General features: G+C 45.3%; 1 protein-coding gene across 1 annotated transcript in view; it reads left to right on the top strand.

Annotated features, from left to right (window-relative positions):
* The first annotated feature begins 1,020 nt into the window (after positions 1–1,020).
* Positions 1,021–21,720, top strand: part of CILK1 (ciliogenesis associated kinase 1) — a 28,872-nt gene continuing 8,172 nt past the window's right edge. Inside the window, exons 1-10 of the mRNA XM_028479523.1 lie at positions 1,021–1,314; positions 3,273–3,394; positions 4,397–4,476; positions 10,883–11,015; positions 12,287–12,458; positions 14,546–14,713; positions 16,953–17,264; positions 18,624–18,814; positions 18,928–19,076; positions 21,127–21,255. Coding sequence (XP_028335324.1) covers positions 1,021–1,314; positions 3,273–3,394; positions 4,397–4,476; positions 10,883–11,015; positions 12,287–12,458; positions 14,546–14,713; positions 16,953–17,264; positions 18,624–18,814; positions 18,928–19,076; positions 21,127–21,255 — 1,750 coding nt within the window. The remainder of the gene's footprint in view (positions 1,315–3,272; positions 3,395–4,396; positions 4,477–10,882; positions 11,016–12,286; positions 12,459–14,545; positions 14,714–16,952; positions 17,265–18,623; positions 18,815–18,927; positions 19,077–21,126; positions 21,256–21,720) is intronic.

The raw sequence follows: 21,720 nt of genomic DNA, 5'->3' as shown, positions 1-21,720 counted from the left end.
GGAGCTCTCACCCCTTCCCCTTCCTGACCCCTTACCTTCCAGAGCACCCTCTCCGCCGTCACTTCCCCCCACCACTGACTTTCCACTTACTGAATCAGGCATTGACCTCTGCAACTCTACGGAAGTTACTCTCCTAAAAGCCACCAGCCGTCAAGTCCAGGATCATTGGGGCTTCCCTGGCGGTCCAGTGGTTAAGACTCTGCACTGCCAACACAGGGGGCACGGGTTCGATCCCTAGTCGGAGAAATAAGATCCCATATGCTGTGCGGCGTGGCCAAAAGATTAAAAAAAAAAAAAAAAGTCCAGGATCATTTTCTCAGACAATTTCTTGTCTGTGGACCACTTCCTCCTCTCCTTTCCCAGGTCTCTGTGACTCTGCTTTGACCCACCTCTTCTACCTCTTCTTGCCTTTCACCAGTGGTTCTATGATTTCACCCTTTAAGTATGGATAATTCCTCACATTCTCTTCTCAGCAATTCTCTCCTTTGCTCTGGCTTCTCCTCCTGGGTGATTTTATTCATTTCCCCTTGCTTCAGCAGCCCCATCACATCTTTTATCTTTCTTATGCATTTAGAACAGGGGTCGGTAAATAGCCCACTGCCTGTTTTTGTAAAAAAAAAAAAAAAAAAAAAGAAATGTTGGAACGCAGCCATGTCCATTTGTTTATATATTATCTGTGGCTGATTTCACACTACACTGGCAAAGCTAAGTAGTTGCAGCAGGGACCATATGACCTAGAAAGCCCAAAATATTTACTCTCTGTCCCTTGACAGAAAAGTTCGCTGACCCCTGCTTCAGTCCCATATATCCAACTGCTTAGTGGACATCAGCGTCTGGATTTTCTAGAACGTCTGCCTCCCTCAGTGCTCATATTTTCTCCCTCTTGTGTTAATTATCATTTACCCCTGCACTCAGACACCATAGCTCATTGCAGTGGCCTGTGCTCCCCACTCTCCACACCTCTCATCTCCCCAGCATTCAGCTGTTCACACACCATCTACCATTTATTGAGCAGCTATTATGGGCCAGGCAGCACCTTACGTGCTCTGTCTTATCTCATCCCCACAACCACCTGATGAGGAAAGTCTTAGTATCTTGAATTTCCCGATGAGCACAGCTGAGGCCCAGAGATTCCGTAATTTGCTGGAGGGAAACACAGCTCTAGGCAGCGAAGCCCAGGGTCTGTCAGAAGACTTCAGTGGGCATCCACCTGGCATCCGGGCAGTCCTCATCCCTCCGACACTGGGTGGCCACTCGCTCCCACGCCCAATCTCTGAGGGGCTCCCTCCTGACGTGCCCTTGCCCTCCCACCGAGTTTGTCCAAGCCTGATTCTTCCTTCAAGTCTCGTGTATGAGACTCTCACCGACCACTCAGAGCTTGCAGATTACTCCTCCTTGAGGCATCCCTGATGTGCTCCTTCTCTGCCTGATACGACTGTCCTGCCTCTACATCTTTTTGGAAGCCTTTCCCAAGCCAAAACAAGATGCCTTCCTTCTGGAAATATACCTCTTGAAAATGAATCACATGAAGTCCTCCACAAAATTAATGCATGTTTTAAATTAATTCTTTTTCTATTAAACTGATATAGACTTTAACTTGCCCCTGAGCCTCACTGAGAAACAAAAGCTGGAGCCACTGTTAGACTTGGGCCAGTAATTCATGCTCAAAGCACACTTGCGGCAGACGGTATCCTACTCCTTGCCTAGAATTCTCTTCTTGCAAGGCTTTGAAGCCGACTTCATTTTCCTCTGAATGAATCTGCCCTGTTCATTCTGCTGTTCATCCACCGGACACCTCAGCCATTGCTGGTGGTGCATTTGAAGCAAACAAGCAGGAAAGACGCCTGCAGTCCATGAGAGTCTGCTGAATGCTTACAAGTTAGGCAATGCTTGCTACTCATGGAGAGCCAGAAATCCAACCCAACTAGAAAAAGTAATCAGCCTGTTGGGTCATTCTGGAAGGATCTGGCCATTTGGCCAAAACAGCTGCGTATTTCCTGCCAGAGAGGCACTTGGCAAAAGCTTGTCTTTCAGGGAAGAGGTTCCAGAAGAGTCTTAGTTTGTTCTCATTCACTGGCCTTATTTTCTCCCTCTTCCCAGCTGCTTGAAGTAACTCGGTCATATTGCACATTCCCCAGCTCTGATCCCTTGGGTGCATTGTTACTGAGTGTCCTTCCAGATTTGGACACTCATGTTAACACTTTCATCTTCAGACATTCTGTTTGTTTTATAGAAGGAATGTTCCTTTGAAGGAAATTCAAAGATAAAGAGGGCTTTACAATGTATTATTATCGGACTCACGTCTCTGTGAGGAAGAGGCTTTTTGAATTAAAGGGTTCAACCCCCTGCCACAGGGGCCCCTTGAGGCATTCTTGAAGGAGACGGTCTATCAAATTCTGATCGCCTGGTGAGCAAACCCACAGTTGGGTGTCCGGCTGTCACACATGAACTGGATTACTGCTCACCAATATGAAAGCGTATTTGTTCACTGTGGACAGAGCTAGCGATGCAAACAGAAAATAGCTTGCGCATGGCTGCACTCACGTGTATGTTCCAGGAAGAGGAAAACCACACACGCGCACGGGGAATAATCAGAAGGTCACTTACCATTTTCTGAGCCACCCTCTGTTCCTCATCCCCCGCTTGACTTTTTTGCCTTTGCTGTTCTTGGAAGCAGAGGTGTCTCTCCCGTCTCACCTCAGGGTCTTTCCAATGAGATTTCTCCTCCTTCTCCCCTCCTTCTTCTCCTCCTTTAACACTCACCTTGTAAGGAGCACTATACGTCCCATGAACACACATGGGTCAGAAGAAAGTTGGGAGAATCAGGCTGCCAGCCTCTGTCTGAGCAATTTCCTGTTCAGAGTGTCTGCAGACTGCTGGCTGGTGATCTCAGCTCCCAGCAGCTGCCTCTTCAGTATCAGATCAATCAAAGCCTCAGTGGATTCCCCTCTGGCCACCTTCATGGCGTGAATTCCATCACCCGGAGGGAGTGCACCTAGACTGGCCCTGGTCCACTGCCTGGTCCTGGGGGCAGCCAGAAGTTCCAGTTATGGTCAAGTTCTTACCTCCTAGTCAGTTAATTGAAATAGTTTTTCTACATAAAGTTAATACCAACTTCAGAGAAATCCCATTTATTAACATATTGTCAATAAAAAATGAATTGTGGCACTCTGTGGTTCTAGAATTAGGTGTTTCTCCCTAAGTATATGTGGAATTACTTTTTTCAACAACAGACTTGCTCTAATTTTTTGTTTTTCTTCTTCGCCTTTCAGTCTTTAAAGAAGCTCAACCATGCCAATGTAGTAAAATTAAAAGAAGTTATCAGGGAAAATGATCATCTTTATTTTATCTTTGAGTACATGAAGGAAAATCTTTACCAACTCATTAAAGAAAGGTACAGTGTGGTCATCATGATCTTAGAAATAAATGTTGCAAAGTGGATGTGTTTTCTTTTTGCTTTTGTTTATTGTGGTCATGCTGCTTGGCCTTGGCTGTTTAAAGCTGCCCATGAGATGAGGGGCCCCACCTGCATTCCTGCTTTGGAGGCCCTGTGATAACGGCAGAGAAGCTGCTTTCAGTGCCTCCGTCTTGAATGTCTTAATGGGTTATTTACCCTAACAGGCTCAGAGATTTAACAGATACTCTGCAGCTCTCCTTCCCACAGGACCGTATGGGCAGAGTGACCACAAGTGAGGGGTGTAGCAGCTTCCTTCATTCTGAGCCATCCATCGGAACTTCCGGGTTCCTTTCAGTGCCTTTCTTACTACAGTGCAAAGGGCTCACATGCTGGGAAGACAAAGAAACTAATAAAAAAAACTTACCTGTGATGGTCATTTTGGACTTGAAAAGTAAACGATGTAGAACCTCTTGGGTACATTTTCCTGGTGGCAGGTGAATGTCATTCAGAGCATCCTTCTGAGTGATTTCAGTGAACAAATATCGTCTCCATTGTCAATAACAGCAGAGAAGCTGTGTGGTTTGCCCAACCAGGGGAAAATGTCACTGTCCACTGCATCTCATAAGCCCTTCATCTGAAAGACCTCAGATTTTCCCCATCAAAAATTTTTAAGCTTTAATTATATTATGGAGAGAGGAGATTTTTATATGATACATTGGAGGGAATTTTTTGTTTGTTTGTTATTAAATGTTTGATCATTTCTTTTTTGTAACATAACTGAATATATTTGGTGCTTATAAGGTATGCTCTCTTACATGGATAAGCAGTTGTTTTTCTTTGATCTTTATTATCAGAGGATCTAGTCAAATTAGCATGTCAGCAAGTGTTTTCTTAAATTCTTAACTTTATAAGCAAAAGAACATGAAAACAGGGGCTTTGTTTTCATTAACAAATTTCATAAATCTAGATTTATAACTTTTTTTCCTCTGCCCTATACAGAAATAAGTTGTTTCCTGAATCTGCTATAAGAAATATCATGTATCAGATATTGCAAGGACTTGCATTTATTCACAAACACGGTAGGTGATTTGGAGTATTGTGCTTTGGAATAGCAGTGAAATGCTGTCATCAGGTAGAAGACGTAGGAAGCATCAGTGTCTTTTGTAATTGACTCCCAGAAAAAATTGAAGAGTTGAGAGGCTGACAATGGATTTTGGAATATATTATCTTCTGTAGCTTGATTTCTGAATTTCTCTCATTATTTATCATGTCTGTGTGTTCTTATTCTTTAGGCTTTAACATTAAGCTTGTTAGTTACAGAGCTAAGAGTTATTCCTGACCATTAACTGGTGTATTAATCAAGAACCTATGATCAGAATTCATAGAAGCTTCACATATGATGTTTAACCTACTAACTAACACTGCTTTGCTGTGGCTTTTCATTTTTTTAATGTATTTCAATTTCAGCTTGTTTAGAAGGGTGCAAAGTGGTCTAACAAGATCTATGCAACCCAGGAAAATAAAATACACTTAAAATAAGCAAAGAAAAAGGCAAAAGAAGGCATGGACATAGCCGGGGTGAGGTTAATCGACAAAATATATGTCAGCAAGGTTTACTTAAGTAGAAGAAGCAGGCTACAGATGTGAGCCTGAGTTTGCTGTTAGACAATGCAGAATGTGAAACACGACCAATTACAACCTATATGGTTCCTCCGAGGTAAAAACAGTTCAGTTGCCCAAGAGAAGCAGAACTATTCTTGGTACTGATACCAGAGAGGTTTCTGTCATGGATCCTTATGTAACATGACTTTATGGTAAACACAGTGACAAGTTACATGGGACAGTTTCAGGTCATCTTCCTCAATATAGGCCAATTACATCACCTGATCAGAGAAAATGGTCCGACTGGGGCCCAGTATGATTCACTCTGGGGATGGTCTGGTGAGTCCAGGGAGAGATTTAAGGCATCCAGAGGAATGGATGGTCATATACCCTTCAGGAAATCCTCCATCACTATTGTTCTTAGCTGAGCTTTTGAACAGTATTGAGTAGCAATGCATTTGAGGTTATATTTCCAGCAAGTCCTGAGGCATTACTAGTCTGGGTTACTAACTGGCCACAGACCCACCTTGGGTTGGGTCGGGTCGATATGCTCTCATGAAAGCAGAGCCTCGGGATGGACGTGTCCACCAGGGGAGCCAGGAGTCCCTCAGAAGGCCATTGGAGGTTGCTTTGACATACAGACAGATGGCAAGCTGATCCTGCACAGGCAGAAATCGGTTCCCTCCCAGTCTAAGGGTATCATTGCCATTGCAAATATTGCACCAACAAATGAGTTTCATCACCCGATAAGGAAACTGGGCGGAAGCCCTTTGATGATACAGTCAATTCAGATTTGATGCAAATTGGCAGTGAGGGGAAAAGACATTGTGCTGCATGGTACGTCTGGGACCCTTCCCAGCCTGCTCTGTGACCCCTAAGCAGCCATCACATTTAGAGGCCAAACGAAACACAAACAGACAAACAGAGGCTGTCTGTACAAGTTCTCGGAAGCCGCGGGCATGTGCTGAATAATTCGAGAGTGATATGCAGGCCCGTGAACCAATTCTAGTAAAAAGTTTTCGGGAAAAGCTATCTCTGATTCCACTGACATGGGTAGAAGGAGCACTTTTGCCACAGGAATTTCCCAAGGGATGGTATGAGTTTGCAAAACGCTGAAAACTTCTGGCATGGTGCCTTTAGGGACAAATAGGAGGAGAAGGGGCACTTACTAGATCTGAGAGCCCAGGAAAAAGAAATGGTGAGAAATCAAAGGGATTCTCCAAAGAGAAAGGTCAACCAGAAGTTTTCACATAGGGACCCGTCATAGTGTCTCAGTTACTGGGGCTCTTTGCTCAGTACTGGGAACTGCATGGTGGATCTATAAGAAAGTTGATATGTGTTGGCTTTCTCTTCCTTTCCTTTTTGTTGCTTTTTGTGAGACTCAGATAGTTGTTGCCAGAAAGAACTTGTATCCTTTTATCCAGGTCTCTACCAAATCCCATCAAATCAACGCAGATGCGCACGCACACACACGCACCCATACTTGTGCATACACATGCAGACATCTGCGTGTACACATGCACATGTGCACCTACACATACACCCTCCCCCCCAATACCCACAAATGCACATGTATGCACACACACACAGTACATATTCATATCCAGTAATTTAGCATCCCTAAATTATTGTGTCAAAACACCTCTTTGAAACTCTGCACTGTCAGTCTTCCTTGCACACCTTACATACTCCGATTGTGTTCAGAAATGGTGGAGGGGAAAGCTCAGTTTAGGACGGTCAGACCTCATTTGCTTTTCTAACCCCAGCACCATGCTTCTCCCTAAGATTCTTGTGGACACTCTCCCCCAGCTAAGTGCCAGTTCTAGTTTGAGCTTAATATCATTTCATCCGTTACCTTATTTGTTTCCTTGCCAGTTTCTTAGGTAGAGAAGACAGATGGTATCTATTCCTTTCAAAGAAGAGGAAACTGAGGTTCAGAGAGGTTTAAAGACCTGCCAAAGGCCCCACTGTGTTAAAGCAGTAGAGCGGAGATTAGCTCCAATATCTGTGCCCATTTGCTACCCTTCTCTAGAAAAACCTGTCTCTTCTCACGGAGAACAGAGAACAAGAAGTGAAGAAAGTGGTTTTAGTAATTGGAGGTGGGATGGATATTCATTTTGCAGGTTCTGTCTCGTTTTCATTGATAAATGATTTTTGAAAACTTTTGAATGGTTTTCATGCGGTATTGACTTAACTTTAGAGCTTTATGTTGTTCTTTCCTCCAGTCACGGAAAAAAAATAATCAAAAGCACTCTGCAGATTTGTCTTGTGAGTTTCAGGCTCTTCCCTGTTGTCTGGTTCTCACTGTGAGAAGGTGTGTTCTGTCCCTGGGAGTGGACTCCTTTGGGAGCAGAGAACAGAGCTGCAGGTGGTTGCCATGGCCATGGTTCATGTCAGTGACTACTTCCCCCCACAGGGAATGAAAACTCAGCTCCACTTGGTGCTGATCGAGCAATGCCAAAGCGTATATACTTTGCAGGAATTAAAGAATTAATGCAAACCGTGTTTCATCCTTGCCCAGCCCTTACAAATATCCATGCAGGAAATCCAGAAAGCCTTAGGTGGCTTAAAGGACAATGTTTGGCCCCAAGAGGTGGTTCTCTGCTACCATGTTTCACCACTGTCTTGCTGTGCATGACCTTGAGTCAGCCCTTGGCCTTTCTGTGTGTTGCTGTCCTCCTGGCCTTCTTGATAAAAGCACTGTGGGTTTAAATTCAGTAATATCTGTGAAATTACAACTCGCTAGCAGGAAGGTGTGCTACAGAAATTCATAATGTTTAAGTATTCTCTGGTTATCTCCTTATATTCCTATCAGATTCCTCATGAACAGAATGTGGAGGGGGGAAAGCCTTCCTTGTGGCTTGATGTTTTTCTTGCCCAAGGGTTGTTAATAAAAAAAGGAAGCACAACGCATTTTCTGCCAGGATGAAAGAGAAAATCCCTGTTATTCGACTGGCATGGGGTACCCTGAAAGTAAATTGGAGGTCTGTTCCTGTGTCCTGAAAGCCAAACAGTTTCGAACAGGAAGATTCTGTGTTAGCAGCACTTCGCTGTTGCGTGATCTCTGAATAACCCAGCAATAAGGGTTTCCACTGTGAATCAGAAGCTCAGAGGGAGACGTGGGCTCATTGTTACAAGCCTGAGTGCACACATCAGCAGAACACGTACCCAGCCAGGAGTCAGATCGGAACTTAGTGCCACCTCCTCATAGGCGGGGGGGGGGGGGGGGGGGGGAGGCACGTCACCGGCCTCGTGAGCCTTAATTCTTATCTGCAACAAATGGAGCCGTGTCTACCTGTCCCCCTTACCAGGTTGTGGGAAGATAAAATGAGAGCGTTCGTACTACTAACAGTGACAAGCTCTTGCAAGGTGCAGACGTGCCAAGCACTGCACTAAAAGCTCTACAAATATTAACACGTTGAATCCTGCAAAACAACCCCGTGAGGTAGATGCTGTTATTTCCCCATTTTACAGCAGAGGAAAGTGAAGCACAGAGAGGTTAAGTGATTTTCCAGCCAGATTTGAAATCAGGCAACCTGATCGGTCTACGCACGTAACCACTATGCAGCGTTTCCTCTCACAGTGATAAAATCGTGATGCTTTGTTAAAATAGAGATGAAAAATAAAGGTACATGACAAGAGGGTCTTATACCTTTAATTACCAAGGAATAGAACTCATGGGTATAAGGCTGATAATAGTTATTGCTATTATTCAGTAATGAAAAGAACAGAGGGCCAGATATTCTACAGACATATTCACAAATGCTTCCTAATTATAAAGGCTTATCCTAGAGTACAGTATAACAGATGACATATGTCAACTGACAAATACAGTTTTCATCAGTCATTTTTAAGGAGTCTGTTTGCAGTTAAAATTTTTTCCTAGCCATTTTCCCTCTGATAGTTTATTTTGGGCCTAAAGTATGATCCATAGAAAGGAAAGCTGCTTAGAGGGATAAATGGGGAACCAGAATCTTCTCTCTCCTCATTTCATTAGTGCCCATGTTCCCTGTGGAAGTAGGATTAAAGATGAGTTAGCAGGGAAAGGATAAAGCTTGACCGATGGGAGGAGGTGGTCAGTGCGTCCTGGAGCGTGACCTGGGTGGAAGCAAGGTGCAAGGTCTGGAGTCCAAGAATGATGCTTGTGTCTGAGTATAGTTGATGTGATAGGATGAACTGAACAGGGAGAAGATGCAGTTTGTTGAGTGGGTGTTATATAGATGGTGGTAGGGGGAGTTGCAGTGGGGCCTGGGGGTGGAGGACATTTCATTATCAGAGAAATGCCACTTAAGTTTGGAAACAACAGTTTAGCCCAACTGGAGGAGACAAAGGGCGTCTAAGAGGAGAAACAGGGTGAATCTGGACTTGAGAGGACCAGCACCGCGAATCCACGTTTGGCTGTGTCTGGATCGGCAGGGACAGAGCAGAGCCGGATAGTACAAGAGCTCTGACACATTTCTTGGTAGGATGGTGACGGATTCATCCCCCTCCACCCCCATGACTCACTTTTCCCATCTGTTCGGTAAGAAAGTGATGTCTGCCGTCTCTTTTTTTCATGCTTTTGATGCTCTGAGTGTTTAGGAAGAGAGACCATCGGTCTCACAGGTGCTATGTTTTAGGGGCCACAGGAGCCTTGCTGGATGCACTGGCAAAGGATCCCATTCTCATAACCGCTTGCATATTTACACATTTTTAAGTCAGAGAAAGGGCAGAAAGGACAGATAGGAGGTATTTTGATGGAAAATGTGACGCAGCTCCACTACTGTCTGGGGACAGGTGGATCCAGCATAACTACAAGCTACCTGGATATCGTATCAAACGTTCAAGAAGGAGAGATAATTTGGGAGAGGAGAAGAGTGGTTTGGGACAGGTCAGTGCAAGGGTGACAGTGACATCAGCTGCTGTCCCATCAGAGACACCGGTCTGGAGAGGATTTAGCAGGCACGTTAGAGATGCAGACTTGAGCGCATCGGCACAGAGGCGGCTGAGGAATAGTCGACGTCTTCCGTGATAGCTCTTCCTTCCTCCTGTAAATGTGCTCCTTAGAATTCAACTTCACAACATTGGTAATGGTAGCAGGTAACCAATAACCCCATCAGCAGCATTGACACAGTTGTATTTCCGGTTTTGATGACCCATTGAGATTTAGACTTAGGTAGAATGATGTCTGTCAGTGATACTCTCTGCAAGAGGAAGGTTTGGGGTCCTCAGAGGCACGTGATGCTGATCAGTGGGTGTTTGAGTCTCTCCTACACGTACCCCCAAAGCCCTGTGGTAGCTGAGACAGGCTTCCCATTCAATGAGTTATCTCTGCCTTTCACAATGTGAATTACAGATGTACTCCTGTGCTTCTTTACTGGGCAAAGTAATCAGTATTTGACATTTAAACATTTGTTGCAACACACACCAGAATCTCAGATACGAGTAAGTCATATTCATAAATCCCTTGTTTCTTAAACAAAATATGTGACTGTGTTTTTGCTGTGATGTAAACTCTCAGTAGCCATAAGACTTGTCTTTTGAAATGGTTTTAATCTCAAATTCTTTCTGGCTGACTGGGGCAGGGTAGGCATGATATTTTTTTCTTTGAGTGACAATTTCTTTTTGCCAAGTTATCTCAGCCCATAACGGGGTTTTGATATTTTGAAAGAAGTTTGCTGTCTTGGAAAAAAATTATGAAGATCAACTTTTGAATGGTTTGACATTTTTGAATTTGTCAAAGGGAAATGAATGGTACAAAGGGCTCTGCATTACCATTGGGGTGAATGTACAGAGCCTTCAGTGTCATACCAGACTATCACTGTCTTGAAAAGAGCAATACAGCTGCAAAGAGTAATGCAGACATGATCTTGCCTCTGAATTCCTTCTCCACCACCTCTGCAGGCTTCTTCCACCGGGACTTAAAGCCGGAGAACCTCCTCTGTATGGGACCCGAACTCGTGAAAATTGCAGACTTTGGATTGGCCCGAGAAATCCGATCAAGACCTCCATACACAGACTATGTATCTACCAGATGGTGAGTACCATCTTCCTCAAAGGATTTAATTGCACTTCTTTAAAAATATACCATTATACTGAGGATAATGTTAACGTTTGCCTTTCTTATTTTTAAAGACCATTTAAAGACCATGCGATTATACTGAGGATCATATTATTGTCACAAATACTAATTTTCCACTAAGAACACCATTTGAAACACATATGTGTAGGAATGTTGGCATTGTACAAGCTTAAAAGCTTGTATTATAGGGGCTTCCCTGGTGGCACAGTGGTTAAGGATCTGCCTGCCAGTGCAGGGGACACGGGTTCGAGCCCTGATCCGGGAAGATCCCACATGCTGTGGAGCAACCAAGCCCGTGCACTGCAACCACTGAGCCTGTGCTCTAGAGCCCTGAGCCACAACTGCTGAAGCCCACACGCCTAGAGCCCATGCTCCGCAACAAGAGAAGCCACCGCAGTGAGAAGCCCACGCACCACAACAAAGAGTAGCGCCTGCTCACCGCAGCTAGAGAAAACCCATGCGTGGTAACAAAGACCCAACGCAACCAAAAATAAATAAAATAAAAATAAATAAATTTTTTTTTTTTAAAAAAAGCTTGTGTTGTAAACGATTTTAGAAGGCAGTCCAACAGGGAACAGGGAACTATATTCAATATCTTGTAATAAACTATAATGGAAAAGAATCTGAAAAAGAATATATGTATCTGAATCCCTTTGCTGTACAACAGAAACTAACACAACACTGTAAATCAACTATACTTCAATAAAAAATTTTTTTAAAAAGGAAGTCCCTTGTGCTTTTCCATAATCTAAATAATATTCTATATAGAGAGCTTCCAGAAGACCTTTTCCTAAAAGAGTTGTGTAAAAGATTCTCCAAAGACCTGTCTGAAAATCAGCCGGTTGGTGTTGTTAAAACTTTCAGGCCCTAAGAATTAGATCTAAGCAGTTGGCCATGACCAAGAAGAGCCTACAGACCACTAGTTCTTTATTCTCTCTCGCTCCTTTTCCCTCCTCTCTCACTCGCTCTTTTTCTGTTCTCTCTCACTGTCTGTATTTCTCGAAAATGCTATAGAGCAGAGGCCTGTCAAGAAATGCTCCATAGAAAACCCTGTGAAGCCGAGGAGTCCAGCTTTACACTGCAGCTACAGCTGTTGCTTGATGAGTCCATGCGCCGCCCTGAACTAGACAGAAAACAGAAATACAGAAACGCTCTGAGGAGCTGATTGTGTATTTAGTTTGCTTCTGACCGGCGGGTGTGGAACTAGCTTCTCCTTGGTCTTGCAGGTACCGGGCCCCGGAGGTGCTCCTGCGGTCCACAAACTACAGCTCCCCCATCGACATCTGGGCCGTGGGCTGCATCATGGCAGAGGTGTACACCCTCCGGCCACTCTTCCCCGGGGCCAGTGAGATCGACACAATCTTCAAAATCTGCCAAGTGCTGGGGACACCCAAAAAGGTAATGATGGGGGACAAAGGCCTGTGGGACAAAGCTGCAGCTTCCTGTGTTCCCTGCCCCCCGCCCTGGGCAGCACCGGCTCGTTCTGGATCTTCCTCGCCCTGGGTAGTCCTCCACGCCCTCCTCCTACCCTGCAGTGGAAGACTTCCTGGCTTCCTCTGCTTTTCTGCCCACGTCCTCTCCGCTCCCTTGCAGAGCTTCTGCGTTCTCGTGGCTACAACTCTTATCCGTGCAGAAGTCTCCTAATGTGATCTGTAGCCCTCCCCCTTTCCTTTATAACTCTGGTCACAAATTTACATCTTTCTCTGGGATTTTTTCCCTGACACCCTCACCCTCACCTCCAACTCAGCACGTCTGACCCACACTGCTTTTTGTTTCTCCCCCAACCAGCCTCCTTCGCTCATTCCCCACTTCTGCCTGTGGTCCCATCACATCCCAGAGCCCAGCCTTGAGGCTGAGTTTCAGTTTGACCTTCTTCCTCTCTCCCTTGCTCCCCTTTCCCCTTATCCCAGCAGTTGGCCCATAGATCCTGCTATCTTCAGCCAGTATCTCAGACTGAAGCCCTGTCTGTGTCTGGGGAGGGGGGCACCACCCCAGTCTTTCTGCCTTCAAGTCTTTTCCCTCCAGCGTTTCTTCCCGTCTGTGGCCAGACTTATGCCCCTAAAGAAGAGCTCTGGTACTGTCCTCCCCTCCTAAAAATATCTACTGCCCAGCCCCCTAACTCTCATTCCTTATCTGCCACTTGCACCCCTCCTGGCTCTGTGCTCTAGAATCTCCCGCTTCTGCAGGTCTCATGTGCCCCAATCCCACTCTTTTTCCAAGACCCTCGTAATCTTTCTCCTCCCTATTCCTCTAATCTCTTCATGTTCAACTGTGTTCTGTGTTATTAGTATATCATCTGTGTACATAATCTGTTTCCTGGACCATAAGCTCACTCAGGGAATGGATTTGTCTTGTGTTTCTTTGCATTTATTTTACACTTCCTAGCACCATTGCTGGTACAAACCAGACCCTCAAAATTTTTTTTTTTAATTATCTGAAGGAATCATTAATGCCACCTCTTCAAGATGTCCAGACTCTCCTGCTGGAATCTCTCCCTCCTCTGGATGACTGTATCTCTACCTCTCTTGTGACCTTTGTTACTTTTTATTTTGTGTTACTGTGTTTTTAAAATAAATGTCTTATTTTCTCTTTCGGACCGTAATATCTTTAAGGACAGGATTTATATTGGATTATTTTTTGGATACCCCACATTAAGTATATAGGAGGCCCTCGGGAACTAAGTGAATGAAAGATACAAGCTATATATTCTGCCACTTCACTTTAAAAAAATAAAAAGCAATTACATCAGAATGTGTCTTATAAAACAGGAGTTTGTTGGAACTAACAGGGATCTTAAAGACTGATTGCTCAGCATCTTCCTTCATTCACTCCAGCACTGAGTGCCCCGTAGGTCTGATGCATGAAAAAGTGGAGGACTTGAGACTAATAGCTCTCCTGACTGCTGGGTTTCTAAGCGTTTGTACTTTGACTCATCAGGATGGGGATCTAGTAATATGGAGGCTTTCACAAGTTTATTTGACCAAGAACAAGGTGTTTTGTTTTATTTTTTCCCCCAAAAAAATCTCATTAGCAGTTTCTAAAACCTACGTCTCATGGAACGCAATTGGGAAAATACTAATTTGGTTCAACCCCCAGATCTCAAGAGGTGAACTGTCTCGTGTTAAAGTTATAAAATAAGTTGGTGTGGGGAGTTCCCCGGCGGTCCAGTAGTTAGGACTTGGCGCTTTCACTGCCGTGGCCCAAGTTCGATCCCTGGTCAGGGAACTAAGATCCTGCAAGCCACACAATTCAGCCCAAAAAAAAAAAAAAAAAAGTTGGTGGCAAATCCAGTGTCTTTCCCACTGTTCTCCAGCCTTCCTGTTCTTTGTGTCTCTCTGTTAGCATCCTCCTGCATTTCAGTACCCACAGTGCCACTGCCACCATAGTTGGTATGGACGTGGCAGTGACACGTCATACATGCCAGAACATAAAGTCCGATCACAGCGATTGGCTGAGCAAGATTTTCTACCTTTTCCTTCTTTCAGACTGACTGGCCTGAAGGCTACCAACTGTCAAGTGCCATGAACTTCCGCTGGCCCCACTGTGTGCCCAATAACTTGAAGACCCTGATTCCAAATGCCAGCAGCGAAGCAGTTCACCTCCTGAGAGACATGCTGCAGTGGGATCCCAAGAAACGGCCAACAGCTAGTCAGGTTTCCTTCCATTTTCTTCTGACGCATTTCTCTCGAAGTTCATGTATAACTGTGAATAATTCCTATAAATCTCATGGGAAGTATTTTATTAGGCATGATGTGTGAAAACTAGTATTGAATACCACTAATGGTGAACTATATAAGGTATAAGAAGTTAAAATAGTTTGACACTGTCTGTGTCTAAAGTAGTTAAGGTTTAAACAATATAGTTGCTTTGAAAATTGCCATACAGTTCACTTCATAGATCACCGTATACGTGGAAATGAAAGTAAACATATATCCACCAGTCTTTGGCAGATGTTTTCAAATATATTCTCTATGAGCTAAGATGATGTAGCAGTTTGTTTATAAGGCAGTACTGGTTGTTGAAAGGCAGTTTCAAAGTGAAAATATCTTGTAAGATCCAAATCACTCATTTTACAGATGACAGAGAGAGAGAGCTAGGATAATAAATGTAATTAGCATTTTATAGCACTTTATAGTTTGCACATGCTTTAGTATGTTTTTATGTAATTTTAACGCCGTGAAGGCTCCATGAGATAGGTGTTACTGTTTTCATTCTATAAATGAGAAAACTGAATCTCAGGAAGTTTAAGTGACTTGCAAAAAGCAAAAAAGAAAAGAAAGCTTAAATGATTTGCCTTAATAACTCCACCAGTAACTAGTACAGATAATGTACTATCAATGGCAGTTCTGTCACGTGGATGACACACCTTCTGATTCCATACCTCCTGTTTTCCCAATCCGCCCTCCCCCAAGGCCACTTTGACTTAGATTATAAAGTGCACCCAAAAGAGACATGTAGTGCCATGGGCTTCAAACACCGCCAGGCCTCCTGCCAGCCTCTTTTTGTGGTGGTTGTACCTGGCCCCTTCTCAGCTTGTCTCATTGATAATCTCACTACCCAGAGAATCAAAAAGGTGACCAGTTCTAATCAGAGTCAGTGATTTGGCTGAGCGAAAGTGACAGAGGCACTTGAAGACAGGGCCGACGTGACGCTAGAATTTGTGAGAGCTGAGAGCTGATGGCTGGGGGCATTAAGGAATGGGAGAAAAGCAGCTGTCCAGTGGCTCAAAGAAGAAACAGCCCAGACCCTGGATGGCTCAAGAAGGTTGGAGAGCGCTCAGAAATGCGCTTCGGGTGATGAAATTCACAAATGGTTTCAGGGCAGGAAGGAAGCTTTCTGATGAAACCAGTTTTTTAGAGATGAAAAGAAAAAGATTCTGTAAGGAACCAAGGAACCAAGAGAGGAATGTGTACTTTTAAGAATAGTATCAGGAAAACTAAAAATACCCCCAAGTCAGTTGAGACTTGCAAAAATACCTGGGACTACAGAGAAGACTTTCCGAGTTAGACATCAGGGTCCAGGACCACTATGGGAGTATCCACGTTATTTGCCTCTGTATCTACACTTATTATCATTACAGGTGTTTATAGCTATGTCCCAGATTCATCGAGAAAGGTTATGTTGTATTCAATGACTTCCACTCAGAAAGCCTAGGGGATATTTCAGAAAGAATTGCAAACCCAGCACTTTAAGATTTATCCCTCGGCGATCCAGAAAGCGTGGTTATCTTGATGGGCAAGGTTTAACTGTAGCGGGCATTACACTCTTGGCGTTTCTGGTGTTAAAGCAGATGCACCTGCTTATTTTATTTTTTAAAAATTGAAGTATAGTTGATTTACAATATTGTGTTAATTTCAGGTGTACAGCAAAGTGATAGTTTTCTATACATTTCTTTTCCATTACAGATTATTACAAGATATTGGAGATAGTTCCCTGTGCTATACAGTAAATCCTTGTTGTTTATCTGTACCTGCTTATTTTATATTTGATTTTTCAGAGTCCTCCTGGATCATTATACTTGGCTCTCTCCATTTTATTATTTTTCTTTCTATGGACTGAAGAAATGGGCTTAGAATGGTGAAATATTATATTTAAGACACACAGCAAATAAGTTACAAAGCCAGGATACTGGCAGAAGTAGCAAAGGGCATAGCAGTGAACCTGGGTGCTTTACCCAAATAATTTGAGTGTGGCAACCAATCCGTACATTTTACACTATTTTAGATAAGGAATTCACAAAGGGGTGTTACAGATTCAGGATGCTGTTTTATAATCGGTTTGGGCTAAGCAACTGTAGTAAACCGGTTTCGTGAAATCTAGCCAGCAACCCTGAATGGTGTCAACCATCCTGGCCAGATTCTTCTCCTAAAACAGCCTTATGTGTCGTTCCAGGCGCTTCGATATCCTTACTTCCAGGTTGGGCACCCCCTGGGCAGCACCACACAGAGCCTTCAAGATTCAGGAAAACCACAGAAGGACGGTCTGGAAAAGGCAGCCCCACCGCCTCACATAAAGCCGGTCCCTCCTGCCCAGCCCCCAACCAAGCCACACACGCGCATTTCTTTGAGACAGCATCAAGCCAGCCAGCCCCCTCAGCATCTCATGTACCCCTACAAAGCCGAGGCTTCCAGGACGGATCACCTTCCAGAGGACAAGCCAAGCCCCTGGCTCTTGCCATCACTCCACACCAAGCATCCCCAGGCAGTAAGCAGGAAGATTTGCTTGAGAGCCCTGTGTCTGGCCTGTTCCTCTTCTGACCCTACTTACTGAGTGACATATTTTCTTTTTCAGCAGATGAGGTCTAATTATACTAGATCTGTCTTTGCAATATCGTGGAATTGTGAAAAGAGCCTTGGCTTTGGAGTTAAAGGTCTAAATTCAAGCTCTGGCTCCGCCTGTGAATTACAATGCCACGCCTGGGGGCCTGGCCGTGGGGTGGTGGCCGAAGGCTGGACGTGGCCCCAGATCACTAGGGTCTCACATCTCGGCTCTGCTGTTTCACAGCTTCATGATCCTGTGCAGGGTACCTGGCCTCTCTGCTCTTCACTTCCTCATCTGTGAAATAGGGGTGGATAATGAGAGCGCTAGTTATTGTTATTATCAATCCCTGTAGACTTATCTGGAAAAGGAGCATCCTAATGCCTGTCTTGTCCACCAGACAAGGCTGTTCATGGGGATCAGAGGTCCTGCTGCTTGTGAAGATGTTTTGAAAATCATCAAGTGCCCCACTAATATTTGTAGATCATTATTCGTATCAGTGCTATCAGTCGATGCTGGTAATGCCAGGCTGTTGATGGAGCCCAGCTCTTTCTTCTCCTCTTGCTGTTCAAAAGGAAACAGTGAGTGTTAGTCGATATGATAATAATCTGACACGAGAGTCTGGTTTCCATGAGCCTTATAGTGCTGTCTGAGAGTCCGATCTTCTAACACCTTTATGCAAAAGTAATACTTTATCTGTCGACTAGCATTCACTCAGTGAGTGCTGGCTCCCGCCTAGGACAGCGTGAGGTTGCACGGGTGGTGTCTCCAGACTGTCACTTTACCCCCGCCCCCTTGCGGCAGCAGTGGGTGTTTGGAAATTTCTTATTGTAGCTAATTCTGTAGTTAAATAGGATCCAGGTCTACTGAGAAGGCAAAGAAGGCATTAATTGCATTGTTTTCTACAAAAGAGCAGGTGACTGACACTTTAGCTATATTCTCTTACATTCTATTTAGGACAGTGTCAATCACACTCACTGTTTCAGAGATGAGCCCTGTTTGAGCATCCAGCCACTTTCCTCATACGTGAGAAGTACCTTAAATTTCTTTTTTTAAATCCTTATCTTACACAGCTTAGCGTCCCCATTGAATGAAAACTGATGTAATCTGTGCAGGATGAGTGACACAGGTCTGGGACTATGTTTTCCACCGTTGTCCTTTCCAATAAACAGTGCATATTGGGGAAGGAAACGCCCCAGAACCCTCCTTTACATAACCGAGAAAGTTCAGAATGGCGATTACTCGTGGGTGAGCTCCGTTAATGCCAATTTTTGCTTTTTTCCCCCCGTCTCCTTGTATACACAGAAAATTCTCACTGGCCTGGAGCACAAAAATGGTGAGATCAAGCCAAAGAGTAGGAGAAGGTGGGGTCTCGTTTCCAGGTCAGCAAAGGATTCTGATGACTGGGCTGACTTAGATGACTCAGATTTCAGCCCATCGTTCACCAGGATTGACCTGAAAAACAAGAAGAGACAGAGCGATGAGACTCTGTGCAGGCAAGTGTGGGCTCCTGTCTGTGCACAGACTGCACCTGGGGTCTGTGAGGTCATCTTTACGTCTGATGAGCTACCCAGCTCGTGCTGACCGAAACCATCTTCTCCCCACTCAGATTTGAGAGTGTTCTGGACCTGAAGCCCTCAGAGCCCGTGGGCACCGGAAATAGTGCCCCAACGCAGACATCCTATCCCCGGTGCGACACGCCCACCTTGAGGTCGGCGGCCAAGCAGCACTACCTGAAGCACTCCCGGTACCTGCCTGGTAATAAACATTCCTGCCTTTGCTCTGATCACTGATAAGAAATCGTGTCCCTGGAATCACGTGTTCACAAAGATGCTGTTTTGGATGGCAAGTGCTTGGGGCTTCTCTTCCGAACTGGTGGGACCACCATAGAAATATTAGCTGAAGCCCAGGCTTCACATTCTTTCTTTCTTTCTTTTTTGGCCACATGGCACGCGGGATCTTAGTTCCCTGACCAGTGGAAGTGCGGAGTCCTAACCACTGGACAGTCAGGAAATTCCCAGGCTTCACATTCTTATCTTCTGTAGTTGCCTAAGATAAGAAATCTGGTAGAGGAAACCGGGTCCAATCCCCAGGGAAGGAGTAACCAGGAAGAACCAGGCAGCTTGCCCGAGGTCTCTCCAGAAACTGCCAGCCCTGTGTGTTTTCTCAGAAAAGCAGATGGGAGCTTAGTCACCCCATGTGGCTGTACCACAGGGGTTAAGTGAAAACATTGTAGTTGGAGGGTGCCCAGACCTCTCTCCGCATTCTCTGTATTCTAAGCGTACGGTGTTAGCCAACCGTTCATTCACAAATTCATTCCATCAGTAAATCCGTATTGTGCAACGTCCCGTGCTGGCCACTGAGAATCTGGTGGACACAATAGCCAAGAGGGACCACTAGGCTGCCCACCTCTAGGGCCTCCATTCACATCACAGGCTATGCAGTGACTTTAGCCAGCAGCCTGTAGACAGTATCCTCACCCTCGTATTTTCTAGTGGTGGGAGACAGACCCTAAATAAATGGACACACCATAGCCACAGATGGTGACAACTGGCGTTAAGGGTGATGAAATGGGGGCGGAGGCAGTACAATAGACAGAGCGGTGGGGGCAGGCCTCTCTGATCAAGTGACTCCGAGCTGGGCCCCGGCGATTGGGAAGGAACTCCACGTGCACAGAGACATGCTGAGTAGAGGGAACAGCCAGTACAGAGGCCTGCAGGCAGGAAAGGGCTTGGCTGGTGAGAGGCCGGCATAAGGCCTGAGCCCCGTCAGAGAGGATGAGGCGTTGGACGCGTGAGGCATCTCTGGCGGTCTTATAAGAAATTTGGATTTTATTTCACGAGCAACGGGAAGCTCTTGAAGGGTCGTAGCTGGAGGAGTGACATGCTTTTATTGACATCTGTGTGCTGCATGGGTGAGGGGCCCCCAAGCTGTCGCTGTTGTCCAGGTGGGGACAGACCCAGGGGGGAGACCTAGGGTGGGGAATGGAGGCCCTGCTGATGCACTGGTTCCCCACTGTTGACTGGGAACAGGCCTCCTAAATACTGCCAGACCTCATCAGGCTTGGCACTGTGGCCTTAGGAGATTGGCCTGACGCTTCCCAGGTGGCAGGGCATGGGGGGGCAAAGACTCCAGCTGCAGCGAGCACAGGCAGAGAGTTACTTCTTTTTGGCTCTAGGGGACGAAGAAGGGTAAAGGATGAATTGAGTTTCTGTTCTGAAAGCTAGCTGCAAGCCTGATAGGAGTGGGAAGTGGGTGGTCCGGGGGGCAGTGGTTTGTCTTGCAGTTGGGGTCAAGGCAGCCTTGGGCGTGAGGGAGTCAATGAGGGTCATTGGTACAGACCAGAGTCACCTCCGATAGTCCATGTCAGGTTGAGAGGATGGAATCTCAGAATTCAGAAAGAGGACAGCAGAGGGCTGCAGAGCTGGGCTTGGGGTTGTGGAGGGAAAAGAGAAGAACTTGGGCAGCTGACAGAAAGGCAGTGGTCTGTGAAGGCGGACGAGTAGGAAGGCCAAGGGACACTGAAGCCCAGGACGGCACCAGGTGCTCAAGACATCAGACGTGGACAGATCTGTTGGTAGAAGGTGAAGTCTGTCAGGCCACCCACCAGTGAGACAGCACACTCACCCCGAAGATGGCATCGTTCCTCTGCCACCCATCTGATGCCATCATCATGGTCAGTTTTTGCTTTGATTGTTGAAACACAGGAAGTCTTTGACAAATTGGATTCTGCATTCGTTTCACCTCTGACATGGGATACAAGGTGAAATATAAATTTTGCATTTGAAAAACATTTCTTCCCTATTAGGAATAAATATAAGAAACGGCCTACTCCCGAATCCAGGAAAGGATTTTATTCCATCTAATCCATGGTCTAGTTCTGGTTTGTCTGGAAAATCTTCAGGGATGGTATCAGTGATCAGCAAAATAAATTCAGGTGAGTAATGATGATTAACCCCTAAATGATAAGAAGCAGATTCTCTGGATGTGGCAGGGTGACAAGCCATGGAACCACGAGGGCCTCTCTGGCGTGAAAACCCCGGGCCTCTTTTCCAGGCCCGTGCTGCTCTCTCACCTGGCAGCAGGCCTTGGGGACTCCGCCAGCTCCCTCGGGCCCTGCCGTCGCTGGAGAGGGTGTGGAGAAAAGGGAACACTCTTGCACTGCTGGTGGGAATGTAAATTGATACAGCCACTATGGAGAACAGTATGGAGGTTCCTTAAAAAACTACAAATAGAACTACCATACGACCCAGCAATCCCACTACTGGGCATATACCCTGAGAAAACCATAATTCAAAAAGAGTCATGTACCAAAATGTTCATTGCAGCATTATTTATGATAGCCAGGACATGGAAGCAACCTAAGTGTCCATCAACAGATGAATGGATAAAGAAGATGTGG

This window comes from Physeter macrocephalus, chromosome 18 (assembly GCF_002837175.3).
Source record: "Physeter macrocephalus isolate SW-GA chromosome 18, ASM283717v5, whole genome shotgun sequence".
Classification (NCBI taxonomy): Eukaryota; Metazoa; Chordata; class Mammalia; order Artiodactyla; family Physeteridae; genus Physeter; species Physeter macrocephalus.
The sequence above is the reverse complement of the archived record's forward strand: the minus strand, read 5'-3'. Positions and strand labels throughout refer to the sequence as shown.